General features: G+C 40.4%; 1 protein-coding gene across 4 annotated transcripts in view; it reads left to right on the top strand.

Annotated features, from left to right (window-relative positions):
- The window catches only part of ect2 (epithelial cell transforming 2), a 53,942-nt gene that overhangs the window by 23,299 nt on the left and 18,537 nt on the right, over positions 1–12,106 (top strand). For all 4 annotated transcript variants that reach the window (XM_070960727.1, XM_070960728.1, XM_070960726.1 and 1 more), the window contains 5 exons: positions 991–1,101; positions 1,813–1,909; positions 2,163–2,244; positions 4,311–4,389; positions 5,073–5,192. In XM_070960727.1, coding sequence (XP_070816828.1) covers positions 991–1,101; positions 1,813–1,909; positions 2,163–2,244; positions 4,311–4,389; positions 5,073–5,192 — 489 coding nt within the window. The remainder of the gene's footprint in view (positions 1–990; positions 1,102–1,812; positions 1,910–2,162; positions 2,245–4,310; positions 4,390–5,072; positions 5,193–12,106) is intronic.

The raw sequence follows: 12,106 nt of genomic DNA, 5'->3' as shown, positions 1-12,106 counted from the left end.
CCTCCTGACGCAGGATCCAGAGACATGGCTTATGTTTTACAACTAGTTGCCAGCTGGTAAGCTACACTGTGTCATCTGTGAAGTGTTTTATTCTTCCCCCCGTTGGCCACACCCTGGACACAGGTTGGCAGGTGTGGAGAGTAAAAGAAAATGCTGGGGTAATTGCCTGGCCTGCTTTTGATATTGATGATCAAAATGCAAAATTTGGGTAGATTTTAGACGGAAATCTGGCCACTTCTACATCATATGGTTCCATATGCTGTTGCTGATATACACTCATCTGTTGGAGACTCTAAAATCACAGTTCCACCAAACACTTTCAGTGTAGTTCTCTTGAAACTCCTAAACTATCCCCACATGTACTGAAACCCTGGATCTGTTTTGCGTTTCCACTACAGACAGACTCTTGAAACCCCCTTCGTTGACTTTTCTTGGTCTTGAGAAGCTGCAGCATTTATTCACTGACACACTGACAAGACGATGGACAACTTCCCGCTAACCTTTTCCTCTGCTGCACTTGCAGTCACTGACACTTTCCTACCACTCGCTCTCTGTCACTCACTCAGCCACACACTCTACGCACACACATTAACCAATGAACTGTTACACTAATAATAAGAACATGATGGAGGACACTGAAGGTTTCATGTGGTTGTGAAATGTGCTGTGGGTTGAGTTATTTTTTGATTATAACATTGTTTTTATTATTTATTCATTATTTGTACAAGGTTGATTTGCTGATCTGAAATGCTTATTACAGTAAAAGCACTAGTTACTCAGAAAAAGAATCAGGTATGGGGTCAGGTATGGGGTCAGTATTGAGAATTTCCACCCAGTTACAGAGAGTGCCAGTATGGTGGCACTGCAGATTATTCTTAGAGAGGAGTTTGAAAGCAACTTTAAACAGTCCTCTATTTGGAACCTCATTCTCGAATCTATGTGGCTCTTCCTCTCAATTCTTCTGACTTGTCCTCATCTTTCTCTGTCCAGTCTAGAGAGTTGGTGAAGGCCTACCCACCCTTTGTCAACTTTTTTGAAATGAGCAAGGAGACTATTGTTCGGTGTGAGAAACAAAAGCCACGCTTCCACGCCTTTCTCAAGGTAAGACCTTTGCGTATGTTTTGTACGTGTTTGCCTAATAAAGCTAATGCACCCGTTTGTTCTCATCTGAGATGCTGGTGCCTCAGTGCATCATCTAGTGGCAGTGAATGTTTTTTAAAGGACCTTACAGTCGGTAAATGAGAAGCCTGGTCTCCATAATCTGGATACTCTGATTTCCCAGCTCGATTTCTTCTGGAGAAGGCTGATGTCTGGATCTGGATTTGAAACTGGCTTTTTACCATAAACTCTCATACATCATTGTTTTCAAAGTAATTCCATCCAAAGTAACTGAAACTTATACTAAATAGGTTTCAGAAATTTAAGTTTGTTGCCACTATTCCAGCGATTTTTATAATCGATTTTAATTGATTAGTTGTTTCAGCGTTAGAATTCTAATAAACTTGATGAAGGTAGTACAGTGTATTTTGCAGGACTGATATAGCAATATGTATTACATTGTATTGTGTTCATCATATGTAGCCTGTTCACTCAGTTGGCCATTAAAAAGGGCACAAAGTAGTGACACACTGCACATTTCTGGCAAAGCACTTATGAAGAGAATGCTGGAGCTGTGAACATATAGACATGAGCCGATTGACCTTCACTTTGCAGGGGTCTGGCTTACAGTGCAAACCTTTGTTTCAATGTGTCGTTTAAGTTTACGCATACACAAATGCTGTCAGAACCACATCTTCATTCCACATCTTCCAGATCAACCAGGCCAAGCCAGAGTGCGGCAGGCAGACACTGGTGGAGCTGCTCATTCGACCTGTACAGAGATTGCCTAGCGTGGCCCTTCTTCTTAACGGTAACACACATACATACCCCTTTAAAAACAGTGAAGAAAAAAAAATCATTTCTTGAGCTAATTACATCCCACCTTGTCTTTTCCCTCTTATCTTTCTCCTTCCACACCTGCCTGCTTCCTCCATTATCTCCCATTGATACCGTCTGTAATTTCTTTTCCTCTGTTCTTTTCTTCTCACCTTTCTCTCCATGTTTTTCATCTCTTCCTGCCTTTCTGCTTCTTAATAAACTTTACCTTTCTTCCACCATTTCAGACATAAAGAAGCATACGTCAGATGACAACCCAGACAAGATAACACTGGAAAAAGCAATTGAGTCTCTGAAAGAAGTCATGACGTGAGTTGGCATGACTTGTAATAATTGACCATTTTTGATTTTTATTCCAAGTTTTTTCAAAGATTTTCTTTAAAGCTTTGACATAGCTGATGCCAGACTTTAACTTTAAATCAGTACTTGATGTTTCAGTCCTTTTTCAGATCACTGTGAGGTTGTATTCAGTGCTGTGTCACATTATGCTCAAATCCTTTGAGCTGTAGTCAAAACTACTGCGTGGCTTTTACAATAGCCGTGCGGTTTTAAAGCAATGCGCGGCATGAAACTGAAAATGACATTTTATTATTCCTTCTAAGAGAAAAAAAAGTTTCAAACCATTCAAATATTTATTTTTGCCCATTATGTCCATAAGAGGGCAAACTAATACAAAGAGAGACATGCTACTTGTACATTAGTTCAACATAAACATACCTATACACTAGAGGTAAGATCGGCCCTAAAAAATCCAGCCCGACCCGACCCAGGCCCGCGGGTATTAAAGCCCGACCCGACCCGAGCCTGATCAATTAACTTGATTTGCAGGCCCGAGCCCGAAACAAACCCGAAATTTTATATCGCAAGTTTTCTTAATGTTAAAATAATCTACATATTTTTATGATCATTATAAATGCATTTACACAATGAAATAACGCTGGAAAAGTTTGTTAAAGTTATTTCTGTGTGTGATATTGTGCTCACATGGACGCGCCTCTCTGACAAGGAGAGGAACAGCAGCAGGAGCAGGTCTCTGGGCTTCATTGTAGATCACAAGGAAGGGCATCTGAGATACACGGGGTAAAGCCTCCAGAGCGCAGCAGGTTCACTATAGTCTTCGTTACCAAAGGCGGAAACAAACAGACTTTAAAAATCCTCCGCTGGAGACTGCGCGCATGGATGAATCCATTCATACATGTTTCTGGACCAGCTGCTGTTTGCAGAAGTCAGACCTGCTGAGGTAGGTGGTCCAGGGCGGTCATCTCGGTGTAAAGTGCGTATTGTGCAGGAGTTCAGTCTCGGGTCTCGTCCTCTTGAACATCTGGCATTGAGCGCTGCGTAAAGCGCGCGCGTGTCCCGAGCCGTATATTTGGTTATTACAGACTTCAAATAAATATATATTTATTAAAAAAAATTAGCGAGAGAGAAGCCCGGCCCGACCCGACCCAAAGTTAATAATTGACATTTTGGGCCCGACCCGGCCCGAATTTCGGGCCGGCTCGGGCTCGGGCTTAAGATCTTACCTCTACTATACACATGTATAGATGGTGGGGAATTATTTACTTATATCATTGTGTCCTAAATTTAATTTTCAATCAATGAAAGTGACATTGTGTGTAGTTTCCAGTTGGTGCTGGTCCACATATTGTGGTAGATTGCAATGTCCTAGACAAATTCCGACCACATATTATCTGATTATGGACCCTGTTTTTCCATGTTCTTGTGTCCAAGTGAATAATGGAGACAACAATTTTTGAAGTTTTTCCAGTATTTCCATCCACAAAATGGTCACTGTGCACCATCAATGTGTGTCCACTAAAAGTGTTCAGGGCTCAGATTGTTATTCTGAGTAAGATCCCTACAGAGTTGGACCTTTTTTGCTAAAGACTAAAATCCTTTTTGTTTAACCAGTAACAGCTGCTCTTCTGCACTCACCAAAGCCACCAGACTGCATTTAATTCATAAAACACACTTCGTTCACATGTGACAGAAAAAAAATCAAACTCATTCAAGCCTTATTGGTTCATCTTTCTAATGTTCCATCAATCAGCCCCAACTCTGGTTTGGTTGAAATGAACCCTTAATTCACTGAACTGGGAGAGAAGCATGGGAGAGGGCAGAGGTCAGAGACGCAGCATGGACAGCCTCATCTTGCTCTGGAATTATTTTAACCTGACTTTATGACAGCAGAGATCACAGAGTCCAACAAGATGTCTTTCAATTGCTTCTTTTGTCCGACAAACAGTCCAAAACTCAAAAACGTTCACATCTTCACATATGAGAACAAACAAATGTTACATGTTTGCAGTTTTTTCTTGATGAACAACTTAAACAAGTGATGGATTATTAAAATTGTTCCTCTCCCTCCTCACCAGTCACATCAACGAGGACAAGAGGAAGACGGAAGGCCAGAAGCAGATCTTTGACGTTGTTTATGAAGTCGATGGCTGTCCTGTAAGTTTTAGGATTGCTGTTGTTTCATGTCTGTGGCTCTGTTACAGCAATAATTTATTTTTCATATTATCCCACGTGACAAACTGAACTAGACCTATTGTAGACTGCGTACAGGTCAGTCAAGCCATAGTTACATATTCAAGTGTATTTATTAGCTCACAGTGACACCATGATGTTTGATCTTCACTAGATGTCAACAAGTCATCAATAAACTGTTCCAACAAGCAGTTTTATTGACCTGTGAGACATTAAATAAGTCATTACTTATTTGTCATTTATGAATATCTGTGTGAATGCCCTTAAAACTTAGGATATTTTGATTTCAAAATACAGGTAGTAGACATGAAATGTATATGATCTGTAAGCCAGTACAAAGTCTTTCCACTACACACACTCGTGTTTTCCTTTTGATGGGGCTGTAAGCAAAATTTAACACTTAATCATGATAAGAATATCAAATGATATCAAGAAATCATTTGGAATTTTGAAAAAAGGTGCCACATTGTGTTGGGTGTGTTCTGCCTTTTACCCATCATCCCATTTCCTTCACCTTCTATGCCTCGTTTTCTCTCTCTCTCTCTCTCTCTCTCTCTCTCTCTCTCTCTCTCTCTCTCTCTCTCTCTCTCTCTCTCTCCAACACATATCTTTTTTTTCTTACCTTCTACACTTTGTCTTTCCTGCAGGCCAACTTGCTCTCCTCTCATCGCAGTCTGGTCTACAGAGTAGAAACAATCGCCCTTGGAGATCAGCCATGTGACCGTGGAGAACATGTCACGCTGTTCCTCTTCAATGACTGCCTTGAGGTGAGATTACACACAAACACCAATAAACGTGACACAGAACATATTCACACCTAATTACCTGTGTTATCATACTCTATTTGGAAGGTTTACCAATAGCCCTGATCTTTAACTCTTCTTGTACTTGAATCTTCACCTAGCTTTAACCTTACCTGAAACATCTGAATATATATATATGTGTGTGTGTGTGTGTGTGTGTGTGTGTGTGTGTTTGTATATATATGTTTATGTATGTATGTATTCTTTTTTCTAAAGGCTTGGTCACACCAACGTTTAAAACAGTGAAATTTTGTAGCGAAGTCCACTACTTCGAATTGCTATTTCCATGAGATAATACATTAATAAAAGTAGTCACTTTATGATACTATTAATCCTGGTCCCATTTTATGGTGTTCGTTGCACATAAGTTATTATCATTTTGAGAAAATTAAATAACTCTGTCCTCTAGACACCCCCGAGGTTCAGTAAAAAAAATCTCCCAAACTACAAGGCAACATCATATTCACACCCCCCCCCCGTAAAAATGGTAGTTACCAGATAACAGAAACCTTGCTCCCAGTCAGCATTGATGAACTGACATATAGTTTTGATGTAATTTGCATTTGTGAGAGCATTCCAGCAGTCAGTGGTCAGAGCTAGCCTGTGTGCCCTGATTTTTAGCTCATCCCTCTCCTCCCCAGTGCACTTCAATTTCAAGTAGCTCTTGATGGCTTTACGTACTTCATCTCGAGGTACCAAACTTGCTTTTCCCTCACTGGCTATCACACTGATTGCAACGTATAGGTCTCAGTCATATGGCAGAGCAACTGGGTTTTGCTTTGGACCGGCATGCATCACTCTGTGTGTGCGTGTATTCAAATTAACCTATACACCGATAGGCCTAACCAATCAAAAAAAAATTTGTGGTTAATGGTTATTGGAAACACTGTCCTGGCCATCAGTGAAGGTGGAGACCGGCAGTTAGCACCTCAGAGAGCGTTTTTCCTCCTTCAATTAAAGACTGACATGATAGAGAAATGTTTGAACAAGCTCATCTGAAAATGCAGTCAGCAGTTACATCATGGTGTGTAGATATTAGCTTAATGCTATCAATTAGTTTACTCATGTTAGCAACACTGAGTTAGCACCGGGCCCAATTAACTTAAGCTACCAACATATTGAGTAACGTTAGCTGGCCATCAATATTTTGCAAATGTCTATTTAACTTGTAAAATCTATTATGAGTTATCTTAAGCTAATAAGTCTACCTTTTCACCGGAAAGTCACTGCCCTATTTTCTAAGACAACACTCCTCTGACTCCCTGACCTGGTGCCTGGGTGCTTGACGTCACTTTCAAGGCTGTGCTCTCGGAAGTGATTAACGTCGGACTCTGCTGTGAAGGTGGAGACATGCGGCGGTAGTGTATTTGCAACAATTCAATAAAGAAAAAAAAGAAATTTGAAGGAGCGGCGGCTAGGATTTAGGAATGGCAGCCTGCCACTCCTAAATGAATGTAGAGGAAAACACTGAATTTGTGAGACATATCGGCCATGAAGTCTTCTGTAATTTTGAATGTTTTATTTCATTCATTCAACACATTTATTTATTTATTCATACAATTTGAAGTTACAGCGAGAGCCCATATTAAGAGACAGTGCTGTAAATGAGCCAGTTTAGCCATCCTGTCAGCTGTCAGCTACTCTAACCTGTCAGCTTTTAACTCCTGCAACATAAAAATGATGTATGAGATTATCTGTGGACGTCTTGGTGAAGAACAACTGTTCTCTTTATGTTTAAATGAAGACAGGGGTTATTAAGCCAATGTGCGACATAAGCCATCACATGCAGCTTGCTGTTGGATCATTCCTTGTATATAAATGACAGTGTCATCTCCAAATATTTGATCTTAGACTCATTGCACTCAGCGGGGATGTCTTTCATACTGAAGCTGAACAGCCAGCAACCCAGAATTGAGCCCTGAGGTACACTGATGTTTCATCTAAGGGTTGATGACAGCTCACTATTTATTGTGACCATCTGTGCTCTGCCTTCCAGATAGGATTGCATCCATTTAATAGCATTAGGGGAGAAGCTGAACATTAAAAGCTTGACAAGTAGACCACCATGATCCACAATGTCAAAAGCTGTCTTTAGACATAAACTCTTAATTCCACTGGACACGGCTGCGATGTGGCCAACGAAGCTGATCATGGCCATTCTAGACAATGCTTGTCATTCTGCCAGAAGCAACGCAGTGTGTTTTAGAAGCATTCCAGAAGCTGATCTCCACAGAGTATATGTGACTTGTCAAACTGTGCAGAGCAGATCGAGCCGGGCTGGAAGTTAGACACAGGAATGACACAGAGAACCCAGTTAATTCTTTAAATAAAACACAGTTAAAACAAACAAGAAAGAAACCAGTTATTGACATAGCCTACTTACCTATGGAAAAAGCATAAATATCAAGGGAAAATGACCAGATCAAACAAATCTGAAGCCAACAAAATCTGGAAGGCAAAACGCTCTGCCACTGAAATTCTTCTGAATGGAGTTTGAGGCTGTGCAGAAGATGGAACGAAACGGCTTTGCAGTCAGAACATGGCCCAGCCGTGCCCAGTGGAATGTCACACTAAGAATATTGCCCCAACACTCAGATTTCATATTCACATGGAGAAAGCAATTAGTAGTTTTCATTGAATGGTTAGATCTAAAACTAGAGATCGACCGATATGGATTTTTCAGGGCCGATACCGATTATTAATAATCAAGTGAAACCAATAGCCGATATTTAGAACAGATATTCATTTGCAGCAAAAATTAAAATTTTGGTGTCGAAATTTAGAGTAACACACCTAAATTTAGAATGAATACAGTATACTGTTTGTTTGTTTTGTGTACACTGAAAAAAAGACCTTACTTTTTGTAAAATAACACAAACACAAAATCTTAATTGAAATGCCTTTAAGTTTAATTATTTTTAAAACAAAACGTGCAGGGGCCTGCACAGCAGCATTTCTTAAAACTCACTCACTCAAATGAATAAATAACTAAATAAATAAATAAAATAGCTCCCTGAATTTTTGAAACATCAACAAAATAAACTGAACTGAACTGTTCTGAAATTTGGGTCTGAGTTAGTACTCCCAATTCAGTAGCAGGAGACATGCCAGCACCACAGTTTTCACATCTTCAAGGTTGGAAAAGCGTTTCATTACACTTGTGAGTTGTAGACACAACGGTAAATTTATTGATTGAAAATAAAACACACTGAGAATAATCTCCTCGACATATGCTCTCTGCCTGACTCATATCCCTGGACTTCACGAGTGACAGGCAAAAAGACGATCATTTAACACCAGTAGTTAAGTTGCTGCATCATAGTGTAGTGAGAGCGCGAGCGCTGAGGGAGAGGCGACTGTAAACAAAGACACGTTAGGGTGCAGTACTGTTAAACTTATAGGCTATAATCACCTCCAGTGTTGTTTATTGATAAACCAGAAGCTGCCCCACGGGCTGAGACACGTTAGGAGATTTATTATTCCCACAAAGTAATGGTAACTGAAAGGGCCTTATTATTCATCATGAAATACACCTTGTTGAAGTAGTGAACAGTTTCATCTCCAGAGCCAAACAGCGGAATTCAGCAGGTTTTCCTCCCTTATACTTGCTATAGTCTTCTTCTTCTTTCTTTTTTTTGTTTTGGCAACTAGGTCGGTGAAATGTCAAGTCTGGGCTTGCATGTTATCACTGAAATTGATCAGTGCCAATCAGTGAGGGCTGTGGGTGGGACATTGTTACACAGCCAAGAGTGGTGACTTCAGGCGGAGAGACAGCTGCATCAGAGCCAAAGAAGCGCGTTTTAAAATACATTAATTAATTTTATTGGTTATCGGTGGAAAAAAAGGCCAATGCCAGTTATCAAAAAAATGCAGAATATCGGCCGATATTTTCGGCCAAGCCGATAATTGGTCGATCCCTATCTAAAACCAAACTGCATGGGATGAATGAATTGATAAAAAAAGGAGGTGATGTGAATTGAAAAATGGAGGAGTAAAAATGGAATTTATTTCCGGCCAAAATGTCAAAGCTATGTCAATCAAAAACCATGGCCACTGACTGGCCACTTTTCCCAGCAACACTGTGAATGTTTATGTGCCCTCCAAGAAATCCCCTGGGTTTGCTCACAGATCCCACAGCCTTTGTGCCTGATTGACAGTTTGGAAGAATTTCCACCTCTTGCATTTAATAACTGCAGAGTTGAAGAGTTTATGCTTCCTTCTGATCAGCTGTTGTGTTGTTGCATTATTTTGAATGAGTGCTGGTCGCAGTTGCCTCATAATGGTATTTAGAGTCCTGTTAGATATCAGAAGACAATGAACTCAATGTGGACACTTTTCTATGGCTCATGTCAATTCCTGGACAAGGAGTGGGAGAGGGAGATGCATTGAACTCTGAGCATTGTAACAAGGTTTCTCATTGCCGGCATTGTGGCATCCCAACATGGTCACACTGACATGACGGTTAATAGTGGTATATAGATGGTTTTCTTTGTGACATGACAGAGATAAAATGCAGAATTGCACATCCACTCATTGCGAGATTGTCTCTGCTGAGGTCACTGTGATTGTAAAATGTCATTAGACTTTTGAGGAGCAACACCTGCCCCGCTGCCCCCTCCTTACTCAGCTATTTTGCAGTTACCATTTGCCATTGTTTGCTCTCCATTATTCAATTTAGTATTCTCACTAAAGAATTTTTTTTGAAAGCATCCACATTTGCACATAAGTTCAAACGCAGTGTGTTTACAGTCTGAGTTTATGCCAGGCAACAAGGTTATTACAGCATGTCTCAACTGACCCCAGTATTATTTTAATCTTTTCATCCAGTTTGCACCCCTGTGTAAAAATCTGATTTTTCAAGATACTGTTCTCTCCTCAAGTTTTCAAGTCTTACACGTTGTCGCTTTTCTTTAAGGGAGTAGAATGTTGTTATTCCTTCTATGATCCAGGATTTTAATCTGTGATCCATTTTATTGGGCTTGATCCTCAGATCATATGAAGCGTGCCATTGAATTACTTGTAATTTGTGGTCTAGTTTATATTCTGCTCTTGTCATATTCCAGATTTTTAATTGAACTTTGATCCATTGATTTTGTACATAATCTATAAATCTTGCCACTTTTTTGTGGGCCAGTGCTGCATGAATTGGGGCATGGAGAGTTCAATGTCTTTCAACCTGGCGTGTAATGTCTTGATGCACATGTTAATTAACAGTCTAATCCGGGCTGCGTGAAATAATCCTTAAAATAGGTTAGTACCATTCCTCCTTCCTCCATTTTTTGGAAGCTATAGTGTTTTGAGTTTAACCACTGCCAAATAAATCTGGAAATCATTTTATTCAGATCAGTTCTATTTTCAAATTTCTACAGTAGGTGCTTGAAATAGGAAGAGATATAGTTAAAGAATTTTTTATTTTCAGTCTTATCACTAAAACCAAGGAAAGCAATGAGGAAAGAATTCTGAGCTTCCTGTCACGGTGGAGGTCTAGCATTCTTTTCAACAAGTTATCCAGAAAACCAACCATGTTGGTGCCCATTTTATGACAGGTATTCTTTAAATCCTTAAATGATTTGTCCACATTCCACACTCCTGGTTTCTCAGCCTGGCTTGCAGATTAGCTTTGCACTGCGTTAGGTGCTTGAATAGTATTGATGTTGGTTGAAGAAGGTCTCTGTCTCTGTTTCATCAGTTCTCCCTTCTGCTTCATCCAGTCTGTAGTTTGCCCTCCTCAGTTCTTATTTGATGTCAGAGAGCTGTTCCCTGTTGTCTCTTCTGAGCTTCTGAAGTTCGTTGACAATACTTCACAGGCTAGCTTCAGGACCAACCTGGCAATGTGTAAACAGGCCTGAAGAGCTGCTGCAGCAACGTCATTTTCCAATATTAAACAAAATGTGCACTGGGACTGATAAAACCAAAGGTTTTTGGGGTTATTTCACAAAAATGTTAGGGAGCTAGAAAATTAAGCAGCCATCCTTTCAGTGGCAGACTCAACTTTTAAGTGTAACCACACCCAATATTGTATGTATAGAAGTATAACAAGTTGCTGTGTCACCTGAAGCCGATTCATCAATTTAAACTGTGATATTATTCAGCCAGTGATGTTATACCTGCATCTCCTTTGTTTTTCTTCCTCTGGAGCTTGTTTGTTGAGGGAGACTCAGCATGGATCTCAGTTGGTTCTTAAACACATGCTGAGATCCATGTACACATTTAGTGGTGAGGAGGAAAGGGGCGTTTTGCAGAGCAGCAAGATTGAAAAGGTTATCGATGCATGTGTGTGCAGTCTGTCATTGCTGACACAGTCAGTGTGTGTCTTAATTAGGGGTGACATAGAACCAGAGCAGGGCAGGCAAACATGGAAGAGATGAGGTGGGTGGCTGCACTGGGTGTCAGCAACTCCTCCCACTGAGTGTGAGTGTGTGCATGTGGTACAGCCACACACGTGGATTTCTGACAGTTTTTCTTCTATGTATATTGAGTGAATGTTGTGTTGGAGTGAGTGGCCAAACCACTCGCCTCCACCATCACTAATCATTGACTAACGCTTGCATTCATGTAACCGCTTTCTCTGACGCTCTTCTCTCACCATGCCAAAATAACACTGACCTATGATGTAGTGACCTATTTCATCCTCTCCTCCAGCTCTCTCTTCTTCCCTTTCTCCTTCTGTATTTTGTCTTTCTCAGCATCTAATTAATGTGGCATTAATGAGTTGCACCATTTACCTCTATGAAGGCCTCATTGATTTATTGCCAAGTACCAATAGCAGCTCCGAGAACACAATGCAAAGTGCACCCACACTCATTTCGAAATCGCACACACTCTCAAATCACACATGGGGTTGTTATATGGAAGTTACCTTTCTTCACAAAAACCTC

The sequence above is a fragment of the Chaetodon trifascialis genome, chromosome 4 (assembly GCF_039877785.1).
Source record: "Chaetodon trifascialis isolate fChaTrf1 chromosome 4, fChaTrf1.hap1, whole genome shotgun sequence".
Lineage (NCBI taxonomy): Eukaryota > Metazoa > Chordata > Actinopteri > Chaetodontiformes > Chaetodontidae > Chaetodon > Chaetodon trifascialis.
This window is presented reverse-complemented; position numbering and strand designations above follow the sequence as displayed.